General features: G+C 45.2%; 6 protein-coding genes across 11 annotated transcripts; 4 read left to right on the top strand and 2 right to left on the bottom strand.

The window, feature by feature from the left end:
* The first annotated feature begins 642 nt into the window (after window positions 1–642).
* Window positions 643–6,288, top strand: LOC102711509 (protein ACTIVITY OF BC1 COMPLEX KINASE 3, chloroplastic). The gene is made up of 17 exons (XM_015834066.2): window positions 643–1,117; window positions 1,208–1,444; window positions 1,538–1,704; window positions 1,801–1,981; window positions 2,069–2,121; window positions 2,259–2,402; window positions 2,552–2,656; window positions 3,120–3,245; window positions 3,334–3,531; window positions 3,799–3,905; window positions 4,047–4,209; window positions 4,353–4,418; window positions 4,517–4,610; window positions 4,725–4,837; window positions 5,057–5,127; window positions 5,274–5,472; window positions 5,597–6,288. Exons 1-17 carry the CDS (start codon window positions 715–717, stop codon window positions 6,038–6,040), a joined length of 2,871 nt encoding a protein of 956 aa, XP_015689552.2. The 5' UTR covers window positions 643–714; the 3' UTR covers window positions 6,041–6,288.
* Window positions 6,289–6,889: 601 nt separating this feature from the next.
* On the top strand, window positions 6,890–8,515 carry LOC102711234. The gene is made up of 4 exons (XM_015834106.2): window positions 6,890–7,098; window positions 7,687–7,798; window positions 7,884–7,934; window positions 8,098–8,515. Exons 1-4 carry the CDS (start codon window positions 6,929–6,931, stop codon window positions 8,176–8,178), a joined length of 414 nt encoding a protein of 137 aa, XP_015689592.2. The 5' UTR covers window positions 6,890–6,928; the 3' UTR covers window positions 8,179–8,515.
* A 74-nt stretch (window positions 8,516–8,589) lies between these two features.
* On the bottom strand, window positions 8,590–10,455 carry LOC102707557 (quinone oxidoreductase PIG3). The gene is made up of 6 exons (XM_040521027.1): window positions 10,114–10,455; window positions 9,840–10,019; window positions 9,687–9,768; window positions 9,475–9,582; window positions 9,138–9,296; window positions 8,590–8,948 (listed from the first exon to the last, which is right to left on the bottom strand). The coding sequence occupies exons 1-6, from the start codon at window positions 10,369–10,371 to the stop codon at window positions 8,752–8,754; spliced, it is 984 nt and encodes a 327-aa protein (XP_040376961.1). The 5' UTR covers window positions 10,372–10,455; the 3' UTR covers window positions 8,590–8,751.
* A 1,791-nt stretch (window positions 10,456–12,246) lies between these two features.
* Window positions 12,247–15,070, top strand: LOC102707282 (PAP-specific phosphatase HAL2-like). 3 transcript variants are annotated; one of them, XM_040520727.1, is made up of 4 exons: window positions 12,247–12,897; window positions 13,518–14,202; window positions 14,520–14,881; window positions 14,962–15,070. In XM_040520727.1, exons 1-3 carry the CDS (start codon window positions 12,516–12,518, stop codon window positions 14,821–14,823), a joined length of 1,371 nt encoding a protein of 456 aa, XP_040376661.1. In that variant the 5' UTR covers window positions 12,247–12,515; the 3' UTR covers window positions 14,824–14,881; window positions 14,962–15,070. The 3 variants fall into 3 exon arrangements, with proteins under 3 accessions (XP_040376661.1, XP_040376662.1, XP_015689503.2); XM_040520728.1 differs by having other exon boundaries at window positions 12,516–12,897; window positions 14,952–15,070; XM_015834017.2 differs by lacking the exon at window positions 14,962–15,070 and having other exon boundaries at window positions 12,516–12,897; window positions 14,520–14,882.
* A 349-nt stretch (window positions 15,071–15,419) lies between these two features.
* On the bottom strand, window positions 15,420–17,070 carry LOC102710955 (kelch-like protein diablo). Its single transcript, XM_040520729.1, has one exon. The coding sequence runs from the start codon at window positions 16,895–16,897 to the stop codon at window positions 15,731–15,733; it is 1,167 nt and encodes a 388-aa protein (XP_040376663.1). The 5' UTR covers window positions 16,898–17,070; the 3' UTR covers window positions 15,420–15,730.
* LOC102710672 lies at window positions 16,855–21,348 on the top strand. Of its 4 annotated transcripts, XM_015834015.2 has the most exons (11): window positions 16,855–16,910; window positions 17,099–17,192; window positions 18,142–18,268; window positions 18,364–18,561; window positions 18,658–18,750; window positions 18,906–19,029; window positions 19,120–20,101; window positions 20,194–20,359; window positions 20,476–20,646; window positions 20,722–20,874; window positions 20,993–21,348. In XM_015834015.2, exons 3-11 carry the CDS (start codon window positions 18,191–18,193, stop codon window positions 21,191–21,193), a joined length of 2,166 nt encoding a protein of 721 aa, XP_015689501.2. In that variant the 5' UTR covers window positions 16,855–16,910; window positions 17,099–17,192; window positions 18,142–18,190; the 3' UTR covers window positions 21,194–21,348. The 4 variants fall into 4 exon arrangements, with proteins under 4 accessions (XP_015689501.2, XP_040376660.1, XP_015689502.2 ...); XM_040520726.1 differs by lacking the exon at window positions 17,099–17,192 and having other exon boundaries at window positions 16,878–16,910; XM_015834016.2 differs by lacking the exon at window positions 16,855–16,910 and having other exon boundaries at window positions 17,033–17,192.
* Window positions 21,349–22,221: the final 873 nt, after the last annotated feature.

The raw sequence follows: 22,221 nt of genomic DNA, 5'->3' as shown, positions 1-22,221 counted from the left end.
GTTTGGTGTCTACATGGCTAGTTTAACTAGGTCACCGTCTCACGTGGCGTTGACATGGCGCTTACATGGTAATTATATATCGAAAAACAGTGGGCCCACCTGTCAGCGCACACAAAAAATGGTAGTATTTATTTCTTTTGGGTAGCTGACTATGGGCCCACGTGGGCCTGTCATTTTTAAATCATTTTGTGTGTATGCTGACAGGTGGGCCCACTGTTTTTCTGATATATAATTGTCACGTAAACACCATGTCAATGCCACATGGGATGGAGACCTAGTCAAACTAGCTATGTAGGCGCCAAGTCAGCTAAAACGGCCTTCAAAACTGCCGAGGAACCTCTTTTGCTCCGGTTTTGATAGTTCAGGGACCGGTTATATCCGGTTTTGCGGTCCAAGGACGAAAAACAGACTGGACGATAAGTTGAGGGATCTCAAGTAGACTTATTCCGGCCTTAAACCAGAATTACTACTGGGCTGGATAGTGTCAGTAAGCAGTTTGGACAGGCCTATCCATTTGTAGTGATGGGCCGTGGGCCTTGAAAGAGAAGCTGGCTGGGCTTTTCTTTGTTCTTTTGCGACTTGTGGAGATGAGTGATGCGCCGATGACGTGTGCAGAGCTTGACCAGTCATCTTCTCCTTCACGCTTCCGCTGTGCCACCACGGCCACTACTTCTCTCCTGCTGCTAGAAGCTTCTGGAATCTGGGGCCGACGCGATGGCGGCGCTGGTGCGGCCCGCCGTACTGCCCGTCTGCGCCATGAGGAGCGGCGGGGGAGACGGCGGTAGCGGCAAGCTGGCGCCGGGGCAGCAGCGGTCGTGGTGGGGCGGGAGCAAGCAGCGGCTGCCGCACCAGCCGCGGCGGCAGCCGGGCGGGAACGGGGGGCGAGGAGGCGCGCTGGACCAGGTGCTGGGAGTGCTCCGCCGCGACGGCGAGTTCCTCCAGGCCGCGGCCGGCGCCCCGCTCCGCGACATCTTCTGGCTCCGGTTCCTCGAGAAGAAGCAGCGGCGGAAGCAACCGAAGCCCAAACCTAAACCCCCGGAGCAGCAGCAGGAGGAGGAGGAGGCTGCGGCGGCGCCTCGCCAAGGCCCATCCGTCCCACCTCCGTCTTATCCGCCAGGTTTGTCGCCGCGCGGCAGTAGGGCACCTCAATTGGGCTCGGTTGCACACACATTGCCATGTCGATGATGACAATTCTCCCGATATGTAGGATTATCATGCCTGGAGCTGATGGCGGCTGATTTCGAAGCCCTCAAGCTGTATATCGGCTACTCGAAGCATGCAATCGAGCAACGATTTCTCGGAACTAAGGGGCAACCTCAACACCAGGAACCTCCTAAACCAAAACTCAAGCAGAAGCAGAAGCAGCAGCAGCACGAAGAACAACAAGAGGAGAAGTACCAGACACTTCAACCTCCGGCTTTCCCTCCCCCCTCCTACCCTCCAGGTTGCTCACACTAATCAGCGCTCGAATTGGCTGCTTCTTAAACATTTAAGCTTCATCTATTGCATTACTAACTTGTTTTATGATTTTTCCTAGGTTTGTCTTGTATGGAGCTGATGAGGGCTGATGTCGAAGCTCTCAAGTTGTATATCAACTACTATGTAGCCATTCTCACCACTCCTCTACCCCAGCATTACGATCCAGAGCTCCTCTCTCGTTACTTCACCTCGCGTCCTCATATTCTTGCCTTTCGCACCATTCAGGTAAAACTGTAATTAAAGTAACATTCCTCTTTGCTCTTACTAAACCTGTGCTGATGAATCTAATAGTTCGGTGTACCATGCTTCTGTACTCTGTAGATAATCTTCGCATTTGTCTCGGGTGCAGTAAAGATGCAAATTTCCAAAAGAGCAAACTTGATCACAGATGCCACCAACAGTGGCAATAGCATCAGAAGCAAAGGTTTTGATGCTTCACAATACATGTTTGGCCAGCTTCTCAAAGAGACATTTCTAGATCTTGGGCCTACTTTTGTTAAAGGTCAGGTTTTCAGGTTCAATAGCTTTAAGTCATGGTGGTGGACATCTGGCTTGGGTTAATCTTGACATGCCTATCTTCGGTGTGCAGTTGGACAGTCCCTCTCAACAAGGCCTGATATCACAGGCTCAGAGATTTCTGAGGTTAGGTAAAATTACTGCAGGATACAACCACATTTATGCAATTTTATTGCTTCATCATCTTAACAGGTGTTTGGCTGATAATTAAACAGTCTCCATAATCTTTCTCAAAAACTAACTGGCACACAACCCAATCATAGGCACTTGCTGAGCTACATGAAAAAGTTCCTCCCTTCCCAAGAGAAGATGCAATGAAAATCATTGAGGGAGAATTTGAGCTCCCTGTATCGCATATTTTCAGTTACATTTCTGATGAACCTGTTGCTGCAGCTTCTTTTGGACAGGTAATCATTTCTTGCAGAGCTTTTCCCATTCTTTTTGCAATATTAAAGATGGATGGTTTCTAGTTCCTGATGAATCCTTACAATATTTATCTGTACCATCTCTTTCATTTTTACTGTTATGCTCAGCACTCTTGTTTGTTGTATTTTAGGTTTATCAGGGACGTACAATTGATGGTGCTCTTGTGGCCATAAAGGTTCAACGGCCAAACCTTCTTCCTTCAGTATTGAGGGACATCTATATTCTACGCCTTGGGGTATGTATGCAGCTATACCTCTCCATTAAATCTTTAGGCTTATCAGATTTTCAGTGTTTTTCATTGTGCCAACTGCCAAGTGCTAATACCCTTACATCTGCTCATAAAACATATACTCTAATACTCCATATGATCCTGAGGGTATGAGCATAGTACCTGGTGCCTTTCTATTTTTATTGTCCCTGAACATACTTCTTTGATTTTCATTGTTTGCATTGACCTGTTCATGGTAATTGTCAATACTAACAAGCTTTACTTTTTTTTTCCTGATTTGTGATTAATTGTCAATTAATTTCTTTCGATGCGGATGGACTTTGTCTGATTCAAGTAAATTTGTACTCGTATTTAGATTTACTGTTCTTGCTCTTCATTTATTTCTATATTTTGTGTACAAAATTATAACATTTGCAGCATTTTCTACTATAGTTCTAGTTACTTGATGCCTTTCTACCATGTGTTTCAGCTTTCTTTTGTGAGGAAGATAGCAAAGAGGAAAAGCAACATTGCCCTCTATGCTGATGAATTGGGTAAAGGTTTTGTTGGCGAGTTGGACTACAATATTGAAGCTGCTAATGCTACCAAATTCCTGGTGCTTTGGTCTTGTCTCCTACCTATACTTGTCTAACATATGCATGTTCCTGTTTTGGTGTTTTATCTCATAATTTTCACTCCTGTAGGAATTTCATTCCAGATATTCATTTATGATGGTTCCAAAGGTTCTCAGACAACTTACTAGGAGGAGAGTTTTGACAATGGAGTGGGTATCTGGTGAAAACCCCACAGATCTGCTCTCTTTGTCTAAAGGAATTTCGTCAGAAATTGCTGAATCATCAAAGAAGCAGAACATCGAAGCAAAAGGCCGTCTTCTTGACCTGGTATTTAAATTTGCACAAGTTCTAAATTATCTGCCTCATTTGGAACAAAATGAGCACCATAAATAAATTAATCCCCAGCAATCAGTGCTCCTTGGTAGTCAATATTTGAAATTGAGTTGTGCTCATTGAATAGTGCTTCTTTATCAGTTAATATTGGTGCTCTTCTCTCTGCTGTATTAGAAATATAAATAGTTACTATATTTCAAGAAATATTTTTTTGCCTCTGGACAAAATGTTTTACCATTTTGCTGTTACCATGATGATAAGGTAAACAAAGGTGTCGAAGCATCATTAGTTCAGCTCCTTGAGACTGGTCTGTTGCATGCTGATCCTCATCCTGGGAATTTGCGTTATACACCTGAAGGTCGTGTCGGGTTAGTGGCTTAGTGTTAATTTATCTTTTAATGTATGCTCTATAAGTAAATGTCTTCTTACTATACTCAGCAGAATCATGATCTTCTACAGTGTGCACGGTGTTTTTGTAATAGTTTACCCCACCTTCCAAATTATGTCAGGTTTCTTGATTTTGGTTTGCTTTGCATGATGGAGAAGAAACATCAGAATGCTATGCTTTCAAGTATCATGCACATAGTAAATGGAGATTGGGCTTCTCTTGTTTATGATTTGACTGAAATGGATGTTGTTCCACCAAGAACTAATCTACGCCGAGTGACCATGGTAATTCACAAGAATGCAGATTATTTATTTATGGTCATTACCAGATGGAAAAGGACAAGAGACTTTCAACTCGTAACAAATATAAGTGGTAGTGTGATCTAGTTTTGTATTCTATTACCGTTTTTAATATCTTCAATTGGTAGGACTTGGAGGATGCGTTGGGCGAGGTAACCTTTGAAGATGGAATTCCAGATGTCAAGTTTAGTAGGGTGTGTAGCTTTTCCTACTTTAACTTCAGTTCTATAAATTGTGGAATGTTTCTCTATCAATTTGTTCTGTCCTCCTAAACTGTTAAAAACATCTTTAGGTGCTTGGAAAGATTTGGTCTGTGGCATTTAAGTACCATTTCCGTATGCCGCCATACTACACGCTCGTCCTGAGGTCACTTGCATCTTTGGAAGGTTAGTTTTAGCAGTACCGATCTAGTTTGATAATATGTGTGGCTTGTTTATTTCCGATTTATCCGTGTTTTGAGTGTGTTTTTTTAGGCCGTCCGTTCTTTTTGTAATTTGTAGGGCTGGCCATTGCAGCAGATGGAACTTTTAAAACATTTCAAGCAGCATATCCATATGTTGTTCGGAAGCTTCTATCTGATAATTCAGTTGCAACAAGGAGACTCTTGCATCAGGTATTATTTTTTAGCTCATCTGTTTAGGTATGTATAGTGAAGTTTATTTAATTTATCACTTCACTTTTCTGAAACGATGAACTCATCCATTTCCATTTTATATGAGCTGTATAGAAATCCAGTAATAAATGCATTTTGTAAGTTCATGATACAAAATGGCAAACAGCCAACGGAAATGACATTTGTGATACTAGCGTACTGACACTAATTAATATACAGGCTATCTTCAACAAAAGGAAAGAATTTCAGTGGCACAAGATTACGGCATTTCTGAAATTAGCATCAGCAAGGTGTGCTCTATAGATCTGAACAGTATTGTGTGTGAATATCATGTTTTGTCACTAAACTGTACGAATAGAATTGCTTCTACCACAATCCATAGTTTTCTGTCCTTAAAAACCATGGTATGCATCTGATTTTATTTTCTTATGTGAAGGAGTAACTTCAGGTATAACACTGCTGTTTTGCCCGAGAGGAAGGGTTTGGATGTTGCAGAACTTGTAGAGATCAGCAATGCATCTTCACTTGATCTTAACCATGCTACACCAGAAAAGGCACTACGTGCTGCAAATTTGTGCTTGAGGCTTTTCCTAGCAAAGGAGAGCATTGTGATAAGGAGACTTATAATGACAGCGGTATGGATTATTCCCTGTTTCTCCTCTTTACCTGAATCAATTGCTCTTCTGGCTGGATTTTCTGGATGTATAGAGCACAATAGACCAGAAATATACTGATACCACCATTCTTCTGGTTGCGCAGAATGCAAAGTCGCTTGCTCATGACCTGATTTCCAAAGACGCATCAGTTTTCCGGGTGCTCATAAGTCGGGTTCTTGCCGATGTCATCTACCAGTGGATGGTGAAGGCAAGTGGCTTTAAACGAGCCGGACGGCTCGAGCCTCATCCACGCATGGCTACAGGGAATGATGCAGACCAGAGGCTGTCAAAGGATGCACCAGCCTTGGTGACGTTCCAGACAGCAGTAAGAGATCGCAGGCTGAGGGTAATATTCTCCAAGTTCGTTAGGGACATAAGAGAGGATCCCATCCTGATGATCAGAGTCAGCTGGAACGTGCTCGCAATCTCGGTCGTCTCCGCTGCGATTGGAGTTCACCATTTTATCGTCTTCTTGTCGGAGGAATTTCTGACCGCATTGCCGCCGCCTGTGCGTCCGCCGCGGCTGGTTCAGATCCAGGGTTTATGAGCAGTACGTCAGCACAAGATGCTTTTTACTGGGTAACCAGTAGCTGTATATAATCGTTGTCAGGAGCAGAACCATCCGTACTGTAGCTGACAGTAGTGTCTAGTTCTTCGTAATTTTGTCTTCTACTAATTACTTGTATATTATTGAGGCTTTCTTTGAACACGAAGTTATTCTAGAGAAATTTCGCGTGAATTGAACTGATTGTTGTGAAAATACTGCAAAATTTTACTTTATAAGATAAGATGTTTTGGGCATATCTAAATTTATAAATAAATATATGTTATATATGTGTTAACGTCGTTAGTGTATATATATATATATATACATCCAGAGATATTCAGAACCTCTTTATCTTCTTTTATAATATAAAATAGAGGTAATATGCTAATTGTAATGGGAGTATATCTATTCTAAAAGAATGTAATGGTATGATGGTGGTGACAAGAAATCTGTCATTCACTAACTATATTGTTTTAAAATACTCATATATATTGGTTCTATTTTTTATCTTAAAAATAAGTTTTCAACAATACTGACGTGTGTATAATTCATATGTGTCTTTGTAATATGCCTCTGTAACAAAAGCACGGATATATAACTGGTATGTATGTAGAAGAGAAAAACCGTTGAAGCCAAGGAGGGAAAAAACAATTCGAACCTTAATGGGCTTAGCCCATTGGGTAAAATCCATCGTAATCATATGGGCTTTTGCTTTTTACCTTTTGGGCCGACAGATGGGCCTTGTGAGAGTCGGGTACCGGTCGGCACCGGCGACGAGGCGGCAGCCGCTGCTGCTGCTGCTGTGCGTGACCTGACATCTGGAGAGCGGAGAGGGAGAGGTGGAGCACCGTGTGATCCAGCGCGGGAGGAAGGAGGAAGCGGCGGGGGATGGTGGGGGGACGAGGAGGAGGGGGAGGGGGAGGGCGGAGGCAGGAGAGGCAGGCGCTGATGGTGGCGTTCGCGTTGGCGCTGCTGATGGGCACCGCCGTCTACTTCCGCATCTGGGCGCGCCAGTCCACCGACCCCTCCTTCACCGTCGACGATCGCGAGGAGCTCCGGTTCGTCCGCCTTCCTTCCCACTCTTCCCTTCCTTTCTCTCCCCAATTGACCCTAAGGAGCAAAACGAAGGAAAACCTCTTGTTTGGTGAAATGGATCCATGGCTGGTCATTCCCATGGGGCGCCTTGCTTTCGTAACACGAATTGCTAGGGGAACCGGAATTAGTGGGCGTTTGGCACTGGCTAAACCTTCGATTTAGACGTGTAATGGCATCTATGTGGCCTGTGGAAACTTGGCAATCTTGACCTCCATGGCAGGGATGATATCAGTTTCCTGCTAAAACATAGGTGAAACAAAAAAATTATGAAGTATAATTAGAATGTTTTTTAGTGTTATTGAATACCTGCTGAAGTGCCAATAATGCTCATAGTTTTATCAATGGAGTTTGCTGGAGACTACTGTATTCTGTCCTTGCGGTTGTTGTCTGAAATGTGTTCTTGCCAAGATAATCCAGGCTTAGATTAAGTTGTTTCCTCGTCCCCTTTCTTCCACGCTGTTAGATTTGTGTTGAGATATTAACCTGTTCCTATGCAATTTGGTTGAGCATGTGCATGTCTGATTATTTCAATTGCACTTGTTTCTGCACAGGAGGCAATTTGAGCGTGCCAACCTAGAAGCAATGGATGAATCTGCTGAATGGAGAATGAAATATGACACGGAGTTTGCAAAAAACAAACAGCTGCAAGATGACCTTTTAAAAGTCTGATCTGTTTATATTATGTACTTTGTACACAGTTTTCCTTAGGTTCCATCTACAACGCTCATTCTTGTTGTTCTGATTACAGGCTAAGGCATCACTTTCTACTTCAACCAAGAGATTTGACCTATTGAAGAAGGTAATTTTTGGGGGCCAAACTTTGGTGCTACTTCTTGTAACATACTAACATAATTTTTGCTCTGCTTCCTCTCTAATATGAGTTTCTGCTTTCTCTTGGTCTCTCGATATGTTCCACTCTTTCTTAGGTGCTACCATACTTATGCTCGTTTTTTAAACTGCAGGATAACGAGGTGCTGAAGAGGCAGATTGAAATAATGAAAAGGCAATGCAATTGCACTGTTCCTGTACTTACACAAGAATAATGACAGTGCTACATTCTTCTTTGGCAGTTTAACACTCATCTTCCTTAAAATTAGACATGCGAAGTAGAGGGAGCCCAAGTAGAGTGGTGCAGTATGAAATAGGAGAAAACTATTTTAGCCAAAAAAAAAAAGAGAGAAAATTTTGTTTGCCTTTGTTAGCGAGTTACACACATACCATTTGAAGTGGTTGCTCCTGAGTCCCAACTAGCAAACTACCACTGCAAATAGCGGGGTTTTGGTTCATTTAAGTGGTGTATTCAGTTCTAAGTTATCCTGAAGATCCGTTGGTGCATCATCATTTGGAATATCTGAATCAACAATATGAAAATTGGAAACATCATGCATCATCATTTGGTGCTAATCATGCTTCTTAAAAATCTAATTGGTGGCAACATCATGAAGATCCATTGGTTCAGAGAAGATGAGTATATAACTTTCATCATGTGTTTTGACATACAATTTTCTGCCACATAAGTCCACTCTTGTCACATGCAAGATCAAAGGACAAACCAAATATACAATGTTCAGAGTGTATCTGCAAGTGAACATAAATTAAACGCATTAATGACACATCTAGGGAATCAATAGTATCTTGCCAATGTGGGAACTTTCTTCCATCAACTTGTGAGCTTCAGCTGCTTCTGACAGAGGAAACGTCTTGTACACCACTGGTTTCACCTTGCCTTCCACAACGGCAGGCCATACATTTTTCTCCACCTCACTGACAATCAGAGCTTTATTGTCAAGGCTTCTGTTGCGTAGTCCAGCAGCTGCACAAAAGCATACCAATTCCACATATGGTAAAATCAGCGATATTGTTTAGGTATAAGTATCATAAAATCACACAAGTGTGAAGTGTGATTCAAATAAGGCAACAGCTAACATTGGTATAAGGTCATAAATAACATAATTATAACCACAAAAAACTAGAAGGGGCATTGTTGCCTTATAGATGTTACCTTGTATGGTCAATCGTCGAGCAAGCATAGGTTGCAGGTTCACTTCAGTTACAGCACCTCCTTGGAAACCAATAATGAAAAGTCTACCATCAACCGCCAAGCTGTTCAGATTGCGCTGAAGATACGATCCACCGATGTTGTCCAGAATGACATCAACACCTGATAAATAAACTTCCATGTCAAGACTCAAAGAGTCTCTTAACCATATTCAAACCTGAAGAGCATCAAACAGTATTGACAGCTCCATCTTGAAATGCTATTGGGATCCATTCAACTACCAATATCATGGGAGAAAAATCTGAACATCACAGGAAAATAGTGCGAGCACACAATATACCCTTTCCATTGGTTTCTTCTTTGATGCGTGCAACGAAGTCTTCAGTTTTGTAATTTATGCATACATCGGCACCCAGACCTTTGCAGGCAGCTAGTTTTTCTTCACTACCTAGAATACAATAGTCATCGACAATGTAACAGCATTACTTGAGCAATATCTGTGGCATCATATTATATAGAGTAAAATATTTGTTTTTGTTGTAGTGAACAAACCTGCAGTGACAAAAACCTTAATTCCGAGGTGCTTTGCAATCTGTATAGCAAATGTACCGATTCCACTTGATCCACCATGGATCTGCAAGCGTTGAGGATTTGCACCCAATGAATCACAGGGTCAAGGGGATGGAAGGAGAGAAGCTCCCTTACGAGAAATGATTCGCCGGGGGAGAGGTGGCTGGTCATGAAGACGGTCGACCAGACGGTGCAGGCCACCTCGGCCAAGCCGGCGGCGTCCGTCAGAGACACCCCCTCCGGCACCGGCAGCAGCTGCCCCGCCGGCACCACCACCATCTCCGCGTACCCACCGCCGCTGAGCAGCGCGCACACCTGAGAGGGGAACACGGCGAACGCTCCAATCGATTTAACCTAATCGCAACGGCAGAAGCGGGAATTCACCGATTCACCACCATGGCGGGGTCACCTGGTCGCCGACGGCCCAGCGGGAGGGGACGTTGGGGCCGAGCGCGAGGATGGTGCCGGAGCACTCGAGCCCCGGGTAGAGGGAGGCGCCCGGCGGCGCGGGGTACCGGCCCTGCCGCTGGGCCGTGTCGGCGCGGTTGACGCCGGCGGCGGCCACCCTGACGAGCACCTCGCCTTCCCCGGGCGCCGGGAGGTCCTCGACGTCCCGCTCCTCCAGCACCTCCGGCCCACCGGCGCGCGCGATCACCACCGCCCTCATCTCCTCCTGCTCCTCGGGGTTCTCGCGGTTGGTTTCTTGCTTGCTTGCTCCTCTCGATAGGTCCACGCCGCGACACTGAGGCAGTGTGCTGCGCGACGAAGTGCTGATGGCTTCTCCCCTGGGCTTTGGATGGGCCTTGATTGAGTGGGCCCAAACCGTTCAATCCAGCCCGGCCTTTTTTATCTGCACGTCCGTATATTAGCAACAAGACGCGACAGGCCAGACTGGCCTAAAGTGAGGGCCCCACACGCCCCCGGCTTTCTTATAAAAACCAAAAAGAAATAATAAAACTAATAAAAAAGAAATGGGTTTAGGTATATTGATATATAGACCAAATGTTCATGGGGTAAAGTGAACCGAACAGACAAATTTATTGGCCTACAGTGTATGTGCTTATAAATAAATAAATATTAATTTATAGTGATTAATGGTTTCACATTTAGCACTCCCTCCATTTCACAATGTAAGATTTTTTTAGTCTTGTCTAGATTCATATGGATGCTTAATAAATCTAGACATATATATATCTATATATATATCAATTGATGAATTTAGACAAGGCTAAAACGTCTTCCAATATAAAACGGAGATATTATGTTACATTGTATCATAACAAGGACAAATGAGGAAAAAAAGAGACAAACTAAAAGGACAAATGCTGGCACGACTGAAAGAAATGTTGGTAGGGACACAATCTGTGTGGCTCCGTTTCACGCAATCATGGAAGACAGAATGATCTAGGCACCATTTATGCATATTTCTAAAATAAAACTGGTTCAATGAAACAGCGATTCAATGACTAGATATGAATTTCATGATTTTTTTTATTCCCTGATACGATCGCTTTTGTATCAATAGCGGATATTAGTATAAAAGAATAGCAGGGTTCATAAAACCCATTTGTTGGTAGAAAGCTACTCCTTAGCAGTTTTCATACTAAAAGTATCATAAACCAATGAAATTTAGGACAACTATACCGGTGGTGGTTTAAAACGTTATTACAAATATGACACTAAAAGTGGTTTAAAACGTTATTACAAATATAACACTAAAATTGTTGTTCTAGTGATATCCTTATAATTTAAAAAAAACAATGACAAATTTACAAAAGCCCTATAAAATTTAGATACACTGTCTCTACTATTTAAAAGCATACTCGTCCAATCATCTCCGCAGCCACCAACTCCAAAAAAGAAAAAAAATCCTTTTGTAGACCCATACAAATTATACAGATCATTTTTAATCATATAAGCTCATTGCAACACGAGAATATGTCTACTATTAAACACAGCTCCATGTTATACTGTCAAGGCATTAACAAAACAAAGTACTGATGGAAAATAATCAGCCACTGACAAGCCAAAAATATCAGTTGAGTGGTGGCTACGGTACCACCATTGACCATTTAATTTTGATGTGGGGCACGAGAGTATCAGGAACAGTATAGTATTCATAATTTCTATATTATTCATGTCATAAATGTCATAAACAAATATAATAGTAGATAGTACTCTTACGATACTTATTATTTACTTTATTTAAATTTAATACTACTTAGCTTTTATTGTGTTACATAGAAACTCCCTCCAGTTTTGCTTTTTGATGGCATTGACTTTTGGTTAACCATTTATTTTATTTAAAAATTTATATAAGTATTAATTATTTTATTATGATGTGATCTATTACTAAATAAATTATAAATTAACTTATATATCTATATATATCTATATTTTAAAAGATTAAATAAGACGAATAATTAAATATAACTTAAAAGTTAACTGCATCAAATAAAAAGACGTAAAAGTATAAGATATTGCTTTATTCTGTTTGTTGTTTAATCATTTGTGAATTCACAATCACTTTTATCATAATTTATTGTTTTGTGAGTGACTGGAGGAAAGAAAGCTTTTCAGATGGACATGGATTCCCACGGTGCGGGGGCTTCTCCTGCAAGCGCGCACGCAGCCGCCGGAGCCGGAGCCCGCGGCGGCTAACCGAAGCATCTCCCAAGTGCGAGCTGCCGGATTCCGGCCAGTACATATACCCTGCCGTACGCAGATCGCAGATCGATCCATCCACCCATCCATCGGGAACGGCGGCGCGGGCGACAGCGAGGAGGAGGGGGGGTCTTGGATTCTACCGCCATGGGATGCAGCAGCCTCCGCCTCCCCGCCTGGGCGGCGGCCGCGCCGCCGTCGGCGCCCTCGGACTGGCGGGGGCGCCGACCCCACCGTGGGCTGCTGGCACGCCGCTGCTGCAGCGCCCCGTCGTCCACGCCCTCGGCGGCGGCGGCGGCGGCGCCGTCGCACCTCCGGGTCGGGAGGGAGCACGAGTGGGTGTGGGATTGCCGCGGCGGCGGTATCGGCGGAGGCGGGAGGGACTACGCTAGGGAGATGGAGGTGGCGGTGCGCGTGGTGCAGGCGGCCTGCACACTCTGCCAGCGAGTGCAGGGCTCGCTCCTCCATCCCGCCTCCGGCGCCGGTGGCGTCCACTCCAAGCTCGACCGCTCCCCCGTCACGGTTGCAGGTTGTTGTTGCTGCCTTCCCTCCTAAGCTCGCTGCTGCCCACATCGTTAGTTGACTCAGTTCGTCACTGCAATTTAGTTGCCCCAAACACAATCCACAGCGTGATTAGTCAACTAGAACTTCACCATACTAGAATATTTGGATTGATACTGACTCTTTATGCTTAATTCAGTCTCGCGCCTAGATGGATTCTTTATGCTTAATTCAATCTCGGCGCCTAGATGGAATGGTGTGCTTAATTGATTATTATTTTTTTACTTTGAAATCGAGCGATTGTGTGCGTATTAGTCTTATATTCTGGCATTTCCTGAGAAGATTGAATAGCTGCACTTGTGGACTATTTGGCCTGTTAGCCTCTAAACAATAATGGTCCACAGTACCAGTGAATGGAAGTGGTAGCCGTTGTACCACAAGTTGCCCACATACCACCATCTCATACCTTAAATAGTCTTATGTGAAATCAAATCTGATCTGCTGCAATACTATTTGGAGCACAAATTTAAGAAGATATTTGTCTCATTAAGAATTATGACTTTGTGGTTGGTACCCTTTGGATGCAATAAATTATGCTTTTGTGGTTAGTGGTTACAGCAATAATCTTTGATTCGCTCCTTATGCCAGATTGGGGCGTCCAAGCGATAGTAAGCTGGTTACTCTCAGATTGCTTTCAAGATGAAAACATATCTATAGTAGCTGAAGAAGATGATGAGACACTGTCTAGTAGAGATGGTGCAGCTTTTCTTGAATATGTTGTTGATGCTGTTAATGGTTGCCTGATTGAAGCTCCAAGGTATGGTCTGAGGTCCCCTGAGAAAGAGCTCAAAGCTCACGATATTCTTCAAGCTATTAGGAGGTGCAACTCTACCGGAGGTCCAGAAGGAAGGTTTTGGGTGCTTGATCCTGTGGATGGCACGCTTGGGTTTGTACGAGGGGATCAATACGCTGTTGCTCTTGCGCTAATTGAAGATGGGGAGGTCGTACTAGGAGTTCTTGGCTGCCCAAATTATCCAATGAAAAAGGAATGGCTCAACTACCACCAGCGATATTACAGGTTGATGTCTAAGGTTTCTCCGCCCACATCAGGATCCTGGCATAAGGGTTGTGTGATGTACGCTCACCGAGGATGTGGCCAAACTTGGATGCAACCATTAGTTCATGATGTTGGCAAGCTTGATTGGCGTAATTCAAGAGAGGTCCGAGTATCAACTGTTAGTGATCCAGTCTCAGCAACATTCTGTGAACCTGTTGAGAAAGCTAATTCAAGCCATTCCTTCACTGCTGGGCTTGCTCATAGTGTAGGCTTAAGGTCAGTTCTTGAGTTTATTGTGCGTGCAATACTCCTAACCTTATGGAAGCTGATATTGTGTAACTACAGCCAAAAGCCCAAAACTGGTCCATAAATTTATATTTTATATCTGCTAGCCATTGCTGGATCTTTCCTGAATGGTATACTTTTCAAAAACTGTTTCCTGAATAGGTTACTGGTTTTACATACGTAATAAAATAAAATGAAATGAGACCTTCATTTGACAGCTGTTCCTTTTTCATCTATGTAGCATGTGAAATTGCATGTTTTGGGTTTCTCTTACTGTTATATTGGTATGTGTTTTGGTTGTGTTACAGGAAGCAACCCCTTCGTGTGTACAGCATGGTGAAATATGCCGCAATAGCAAGAGGGGACGCAGAAATATTCATGAAATTTGCTAGAGCTGGATACAAGGAGAAGATATGGGATCATGCCGCTGGGGTGGTCATCATTCAAGAAGCTGGTGGAGTGATCACAGATGCTGGTGGCCGCCCACTTGACTTCTCCAGGGGTGTTTTCTTAGAGGGCTTGGATAGAGGCATAGTAGCTTGTTCCGGACCATTGCTTCATCACAGAATTGTGGATGCTGTCGATGCAAGCTGGAACTCATCAACACTGTAATGCAAATAGTACGGATGACCACGGTCCATTGGCTCATTGTTGTTCATAGAATGCAAAGGTGAGTTTTACAAAGAATTTCTGTTGTGCCCTCTGATTGAAATCTGTTCAGCCATCTTATTTTCTGATAGCCTCTTACAGGAAAATAAGCTAATTTTAGCTTGCAGAATTACTAAGTGTTCACTTCAGTTTGATCACAAAAAGGTAATACTGCAGCAAGTAACACGGTGTATATTGTTGAATAAGCAAGTTGTGAGACGATGTTGGCATACTCTTGTCATGGGTTCACCAAGAACCTTTCAGGTGCTTTTTAGCTGATTCAGTTAGTTCTTGTATCCTTTTTCCCCGTTTCTGCCTGTCAAATTGTCAGCGGAAGCTCCTGAAGGTCACAACTTGATTTGCTCATCCGCAACATGTCAGCACCATCCGTTGACACCTGAAATAACTGAACCTTTGATTAATTGATTGAATGACCACATGATGTATTCTCTGCCATGCTTTGCCCTTATATTATGCTCCCTTTTTTTTTAACATGCTTTCAGTTCCCATATTTCACATACGCTTTGTCATCATATACCTTACCAGTATCCATATATTGCAACCGTGCCATTATAATTTTACAAAGTTAGAAATATATAACTGGTATCTCAAAGACATGTAGGGCTCACATGAGTCAATGACATGTGAGCCAGGATAGCATATCTATGATTTTCCAAAATTATAATGGCATATTTGCAAAATTATAATCAATCTGAGTTCTTCACTTTTCAGCAAAGATGAAACCATTTTTAACTTTACATTAATTCACCACAGCAGATGAGGTAGAGTGTTTTGGTGTTGTGATCAAAACCATGATACATAAGTATATCGTGTAGAGACTTTGGACTGGTGAAAATGTATAATTCTGTAGCTAGCTGGAGAGCTGCACTGAGCAGCACTGGCTGAGCAATTCTTTGCTGCCATCCTCCACGCTCTCCTGATCCATGGTGGGGTGGAAGCTGCTCCATGCCGGCATCACCCCGGGAGTTGCACCGGTGTCGAAGCTGTGCACCAGGGAGACGGTTCTGAAGCCGTCGCCGGCGTCGGCCACCGCCACCTGGTAGCCGGCGAGGAAGTAGAGCTGCGTGTCGACGACGGCCATGGTGAGGTACAGCCGCTGCGCCGACGGCGGGAGGGTGGCGAGCAGCGACAGGTCCGGCAGGGTGGAGTGGTCCATGATGCTCCAGATGTTGAGCTCGCCGTCGTACACCTCGACGTGGCCCTTCCAGCTGTTGAGGCAGTCGCCGGAGCTGAACAGCCGGCCGGCCACCGCCACGATCTGGTTCGGCGGCACGTCGAGCTGCCACATCCCCGGGATGATCTCCCACACCCCTCTCGCGCAGTCGAACACCTCCGCCGAGCTCCGCTCCAGCGCCGACGACTGCGGCAGCACGGCGGCCATCTCCCCCGGCGCCGGCTCGTCGGCCGGCGGCGTGCTCTCGGCGAAGCCCCCCACGACGTGGAAGCGGCCGTGCCACGTCACCCCGACGCACTTGTACCGCAGCGTGCTCATGTCCGGGAGCGCCGACCACTTGCCCTTCCCGGCGTCGTACACCTCCGCCGCCGCCGTGCCCCGGGCGCCGGAGAGCGAGCACTGCCCGCCGGCCACGCAGATCCTCCCGCCGCACGGTGCGCACGCGAAGTCGAAGCGCGGGACGAGGAGCGGCGCGCACCGCTCCCACTCCCCCCGCCGCGCGTCGTACCGGAGCACGTCGGCGCGCACGGCGACGTCGGTGTCGCGGTGGTGCTCGCCGCCGGCGACGCCACGCTCCCTCCGGCACAGCCGGCCCCCGATGACGTAGACGCACTCGCCGAGGGCCACGACGGCGAAGCCCTTCACCACGTGGCCGTCGGGGACGCCGGGGAGCTTGCCCACGCGGCGCCACGTGTTGGCTCCGGGCTCGTAGCACTCGAGGCTCGTGAGCCCGCCATGCGCGAAGCACGCGTATATCCCAACCCTACCGCCGCCGCCGCCGCCGCTGCTCCCGGTGCTGGAGAAGGACGGCGAGGTGGCAGCATCGCCATCAAGTGACCCCATGGATTCGCACCAGGTAAACCTCACCTCTCCTCTCCTCCTATCTACCTATCTAGTTGCTTCTTGTTCTTGTGCTACTCATCAAGCAATTTGGATTGGCCTGGGGAGTCTTGCAACGAGGACGTAGTAGCCAATTTATAGATCAATTTTGTGCTGTTTCCATGTGATTATTTTGGCTGACGGACCGATCGATGTGTTGCATAGCTAGCCAGCTACGTGTTTATTGGGAACTCCGGCCATGCCAAGGATCGGTCAACCTGCTTTTCTTTCAGCTTGTCTTCTTGCTGGAACAAATAAGGTAATTATGCTGAAAGAGAAAGAAACAAGTGACCGTGTTAGGAGTGGTGCTCCACCTTTGTGTTCTTTTGTGACTTCAGCCAAGCTAAGTCAATATTGTAGACTAGATTCAATGTTGCATAATAGAAGATCCTCTGGTAACCTGTTTTGTCAGTTGATGATGAGGTTGCTGTAAACCATTCAGAGTCCATGGATCAGAGTGTCACAAGTGATGTATATATTGCATAACTTGAGGCAAATATGTTTATGGCTATGTCCACCTTTTTTTTGTTGGGGGGAGGGGCGCACTTCCAGCCTTATCTTTCTGCGTATGCTTATATACCAACATTTGAATTTTTAACTTTAAATTTAAGATTAATTTTGGGTCTTTCTCATCGTAGTTTATTTTTATTCTTTGCTTTTAGATTGATAAGAACACTTATATAAAAATTTTATTAATAAATTATTTTTTGTTTGTCAATATGATGTTTCGGTTTTTCTCTCGACCACCCAAATGATGACCACTTTCCTTTGATTACCCTCCACACAAACATATAATCACATGTCCTCATCTTTAGCTTGGATGCTCAATTTTAGCCAACACTGGCTGCCTCAAGAAACTATTCTGCTAATTATAAACCTCTCCAATTTCCATCGCTGTGTTTCTGATTCAATAAGTCCTTGCCATTTTCCATCAGATTCTTTAGTCCCTCCTCCCATTGTCTGCATATATCGTGTAGATTGTCCTTGTTCTCATGGGGCCATCCTCTTTCTGTGAGGGTCACCACTCACCATGCCTTGAGGAAACGCATTGCCGGATCCTCTTGGAGGAGGCCCCCTTGATTTTCACACACAAAAATCAGCCAAACCAACATAATAATCCCAAAGCATGACACATCGCTCCTCAGAATAAGAATCTCTGGTGCTTATTAATCCGAATTTGAGGCTATGTGATTGTTCCATGTAAGCAGGTTGCATTGATCCAATGAGATTAGTTTGAGTAGCACAGCACGGTCAAGGATGGCACCAAGCATCCTTCACCGTGCCTCGTCTTTCTCGAAGCCGCCTGTTCAACGTCACAACTTCTCGACATTTCAGGTCAGTAGTTCTTATTTTCCAACCAATGCGTAAGTGCGCATGAATCATTGAATTCTGTAACCGATCATGGGATGAAATATCTGACCAATTTTCAGGAGGCTTCAGATGTTTCCAACAGACATGAAGGCCTGGCATTACTGACAACAATTGTTGAGAGTGATGGAAATTGCAATCATTCTAGTGATTCATTACCAAACCAGTCCCTATTGTCAACAAGCCTCATTAGCAAGATCCTCCATCTGATAGATGCTCTAGATCTGCCATGCCAGAGGTCATACGTTACGTTGGATACGGTACTGTACTTGCCAAACTAGATTGAATTATGCTAATCTTCTTACGCATATTTCATGGGCATATTGGTTTTCATTTACTTGTTTGAATTCATTCAGTTACTTTTGGATACCCTGAAAGCGCTGAAGATTGCCTACCCAAAATGTTTGTCAGGCTTGTCTGCATACCACAATACTTCATCTGTACAACAGGTAAATTACTTGAAGCCTTGTATCTGCCGATGTCTTGGCAATACATGCAAATCATCTTTGCGAACTTGATGAGAAAAACATGCTGCCCTTCTTAATCTCAGTGATGTATTCAGCACTGCTGCATTAGCTTATGTTTGCTATACAAAACAAACCAGGGTCTGGTTCATCTCCATGAGGTTCTCAGTTTGGTTCAAGACGGCAATGCACAACACAAACAACTGGGAAACTCAGGATCTGATAAGCACACAACCACATCGAACCAGAGCTTCGAACAAGTTGGTATGCACTACCCTGCTCACATAGTAGGTTATGCTATTCAAGTATTTCAGTGTCCAGATCAAAAGAAAATCGGGCTGCTTTTATTTGCAGGTGAGCATGTCATCGAGATGCTTGATCAGGTGACTCCATTTGCGAAAGAAATGTTGAGTTCTATGGAGAACTCCAAGATCTCGGTAGCAGCTTGGCCAGAGGATCTCCCGGAAAGAAGAAGCCTGCCTCCTGTCATTTGCCGGCCAGAGTCTCCGCCGCACCGGGAAATCGCCGGCGATCCATCAGACATTGCTGCGGCCGTTGGAACATCTTGCAAGGACGACGGCCGCACGGTGAGGACCATGGATCAGGGCATTTGCAGCAAGCAGGGAAGCCAGAGTGAGCCGCCACCGTCGACCCCGACCGGCGATCACACTGCACTGCAGACGACGCCGTCGCCAGTGTCGCCGCACCCGCTGTCGGCGCCGCCGCCGTCTCCCATTCCGTTGGAGGGATTGCCCATGCTGCTTCTGTCCTGGGAGGCCGTGCAAAACGGCAACCCCGCCGTGGCGATGGTGGCGCCTCCTGCGGCGCATCCTGTCGAGACGGCGGCCTCGGCGGCGCAGCATGGCACGGGCATAGCCATGGTCTGTGATGGCAAGGACGATCCGACAAGCTCCGCGTCAGCCGGAGAAGCCCAGCTAACCTCGCCGGCGCAGCAGCAGTCCGTGGACGCCAATGCAGCTGCGGCGAATGGACCTCCGCCGCCGCCGCCGACGACGACGACGACACAATCTGCAGAGCCCGTCGAGGCCATGGCGAACGGGCCGCCGCCTGCTAAGGGGCCATCGGCACCGCCGCCACCGCCACCTGGTGGAGACGGGAACATCGCGAAAGCTTTGCGCGCGAAGAAAGCTGCGACGAAGCTGAAGCGATCGACGCAGATGGGGAGCATGTACAGGCATCTGCGTGACCGAGTGGAAGGCGGCGCTTCTCACCAGCATGGCGCCAAGAGCTCGCACGACAAGAAGTCCCGGTCGCCGCCGGCGGCCGGCGGCGCAGGTCAGGGTATGGCCGACGCATTGGCCGAGATGACCAGGAGGTATGTACACGAACACCAGACGCCATTGGCATCGATCATTTCCTAGAGATTCTTGCGGTAACCTTCACTTTCTTGGACATTGGCACGGAAAGATCCGCCTACTTCCGACAAATCGAGGAGGACGTCGTCAACCACGCGACGGCAATCCTGGAGCTTAAAGACGCCATTGGCGCGTTCCAATCCAAGGACATGGGCGAGCTGGCGAGGTTCCACCACCACGTCGAGCAGCAGCTCGCGAGCCTGACCGACGAGACGCAGGTGTTCGTCCGGTCGCGTGCTACCAAGTCACCCCCTCGAGCTCGGCTGCTCTGTCATGGCGCCGTGCGTGCGCGCGTGCAACCGACCTGACCGGCTTCCATTGCGTTGCGTTGCAGGTGCTTGCCAGATTCGAGGGCTTCCCGTCCAAGAAGCTGGAGACGGTGAGGATGGCCGCCGTGCTCTACTCCAAGCTGGACGGCGTCGCCGCCATCCTCAAGGGCTGGAAGCTGCAGGCGGCAGCTCCCGTCTCGCCGCAGCTCGACAGGGTCGAAGCCTACTTCAACAAGGTTAACACAACGTTGGCACCCATGATCGCTTCGCTTGGTCTCTGAGCTCGTCGCCATGAACGTCCGTGCATGCAGATTAAAGACGAGGTGGACACGATCGAGCGGAGCAAGGACGAGGGGACGAAGAGGTTCGTGTCCCACAACGTCCACTTCGACTTCGCCATTCTTGTCCGGATCAAGGAGTGCATGGTCGACTTGTCATCCAGCTGCGTCGAGTTGGCTCTCAAGGTATCAACACTCGATTTCACAGGAGTTGGGAGAGAAATCTCAGCCGAAAATGCGGCGTAATTTTGATCAAGTAGTGATGGCTGAATCCATGGCCATGTATGTTCGTGCGTATGTGCAGGAGAGCCAAGATGCAAAGGACACGGCGGCGGCGAAAGCTCAGGCGAGGAATCCATCGACCAGCGTATCGAGGATGCTGTGGCGGGTGTTCCAGCTGGCCTTCCGGGTGTACAACTTCGCCGGAGGCCAAGACGAACGGGCAGATAGGTTGACGACCACGCTGGCGCGCGAGATCGAAGCGCATGCACGCATCCCCCTGTAAAGTAGTAGTACCCACTTTCATCGGTAGGTTGGACGTTCACTTCCATTTAAATAATTATTAAAAAAATTAATATGATATACTCCGTATGTAACTTCATAAACATGTAAACATGTAAGTTAAGTTATAAAAAAAGATAAATCAAACTAAAACTAGCATGCCCATATTTACAACTAAATATGCTATTTTTATTATAACATATTGTGTGATTAGCATTATTATAAATTAGATTAATCCCTTCCGTACACTTAAATTTTGGCTAATGTTTTCTATGTCCCCGAATTTTACTTCCTTCCTTGTATACCCTTAAATTTTGGTTTGATCTCTTCCATACCCCTCCCGTTAGTTGACCGTATAATTTCTATAAAATCGACCATTTTATCCTTTAAATAAACATATAAATTTATAAATTATATTATTAAAAATGTAAAAGTTTATCTCAGGAGACTATTAGTATTTATGAATTTGCTATGCGATAAATTATTTATGAAAAATTATTTATAGATAATAAAATAAAAAATATGTATTTATTTCGTTTTTAAAATTTCATAAAAATAAGCAGTGTCCATATAAAGATAGGACTACCAATGTTCACAATATTTTTTAAGAGTGTTCCTAATAAAAAATATATTATCCTATTAAATTTCAAATAAAATATTAATTTAATATATTGTTTTATTTTAAAATTTATGTCAGAATTTGTTTTATTAATTATGTTTGTCTCATTAGTTACTTAAAATACACATACTATGCACTCAAATAAAAATTTCAATCATTTTTCAAGCTTATATTCAAACATAAATCATCAAGGCCATGAAAGTCATTTGTCAAAAAACTTAACACTGAAACAAAGGAAAATCTAACGGCGAGGGCATGAAAGGGATCCAGTTAAAAAGGATCAGGTAATTTCAAAAGTACAGTAGAGATTGAGTGAGTTTACATGTGTATACAGGGAATTTTCTCTTATAAATTCTATCTATACATGAGTTGTTATCTTAATATTAAATTATTTTTATTTTTAATTTATTTAT

The sequence above is a fragment of the Oryza brachyantha genome, chromosome 2 (assembly GCF_000231095.2).
Source record: "Oryza brachyantha chromosome 2, ObraRS2, whole genome shotgun sequence".
NCBI classification, from domain to species: domain Eukaryota; kingdom Viridiplantae; phylum Streptophyta; class Magnoliopsida; order Poales; family Poaceae; genus Oryza; species Oryza brachyantha.
This window is presented reverse-complemented; position numbering and strand designations above follow the sequence as displayed.

What these genes read in the sequence shown, in the direction of transcription:
- LOC102711509 (XM_015834066.2), top strand. Translation starts at nt 715, where the DNA reads ATGGCGGCGCTGGTGCGGCCCGCCGTACTGCCCGTCTGCGCCATGAGG. An exon ending in CAGATGTCAAGTTTAGTAGG is followed by an intron (nt 4,419 to 4,516) that starts GTGTGTAGCTTT and finishes AAACATCTTTAG; the next exon opens with GTGCTTGGAAAGATTTGGTC. An exon ending in GTCACTTGCATCTTTGGAAG is followed by an intron (nt 4,611 to 4,724) that starts GTTAGTTTTAGC and finishes TGTAATTTGTAG; the next exon opens with GGCTGGCCATTGCAGCAGAT.
- LOC102711234 (XM_015834106.2), top strand. Translation starts at nt 6,929, where the DNA reads ATGGTGGGGGGACGAGGAGGAGGGGGAGGGGGAGGGCGGAGGCAGGAG. An exon ending in GACGATCGCGAGGAGCTCCG is followed by an intron (nt 7,099 to 7,686) that starts GTTCGTCCGCCT and finishes GTTTCTGCACAG; the next exon opens with GAGGCAATTTGAGCGTGCCA. An exon ending in GATTTGACCTATTGAAGAAG is followed by an intron (nt 7,935 to 8,097) that starts GTAATTTTTGGG and finishes TTTAAACTGCAG; the next exon opens with GATAACGAGGTGCTGAAGAG.
- LOC102707557 (XM_040521027.1), bottom strand. Translation starts at nt 10,371, where the DNA reads ATGAGGGCGGTGGTGATCGCGCGCGCCGGTGGGCCGGAGGTGCTGGAG. An exon ending in GCTGGGCCGTCGGCGACCAG is followed by an intron (nt 10,020 to 10,113) that starts GTGACCCCGCCA and finishes TTCCCCTCTCAG; the next exon opens with GTGTGCGCGCTGCTCAGCGG. An exon ending in TAAGGTTTTTGTCACTGCAG is followed by an intron (nt 9,583 to 9,686) that starts GTTTGTTCACTA and finishes ATTGTATTCTAG; the next exon opens with GTAGTGAAGAAAAACTAGCT.
- LOC102707282 (XM_040520727.1), top strand. Translation starts at nt 12,516, where the DNA reads ATGGGATGCAGCAGCCTCCGCCTCCCCGCCTGGGCGGCGGCCGCGCCG. An exon ending in CTCCCCCGTCACGGTTGCAG is followed by an intron (nt 12,898 to 13,517) that starts GTTGTTGTTGCT and finishes TCCTTATGCCAG; the next exon opens with ATTGGGGCGTCCAAGCGATA. An exon ending in GCTCATAGTGTAGGCTTAAG is followed by an intron (nt 14,203 to 14,519) that starts GTCAGTTCTTGA and finishes GTTGTGTTACAG; the next exon opens with GAAGCAACCCCTTCGTGTGT.
- LOC102710955 (XM_040520729.1), bottom strand. Translation starts at nt 16,897, where the DNA reads ATGGGGTCACTTGATGGCGATGCTGCCACCTCGCCGTCCTTCTCCAGC.
- LOC102710672 (XM_015834015.2), top strand. Translation starts at nt 18,191, where the DNA reads ATGGCACCAAGCATCCTTCACCGTGCCTCGTCTTTCTCGAAGCCGCCT. An exon ending in CCAGAGCTTCGAACAAGTTG is followed by an intron (nt 19,030 to 19,119) that starts GTATGCACTACC and finishes TTTTATTTGCAG; the next exon opens with GTGAGCATGTCATCGAGATG. An exon ending in GCCTGACCGACGAGACGCAG is followed by an intron (nt 20,360 to 20,475) that starts GTGTTCGTCCGG and finishes GTTGCGTTGCAG; the next exon opens with GTGCTTGCCAGATTCGAGGG.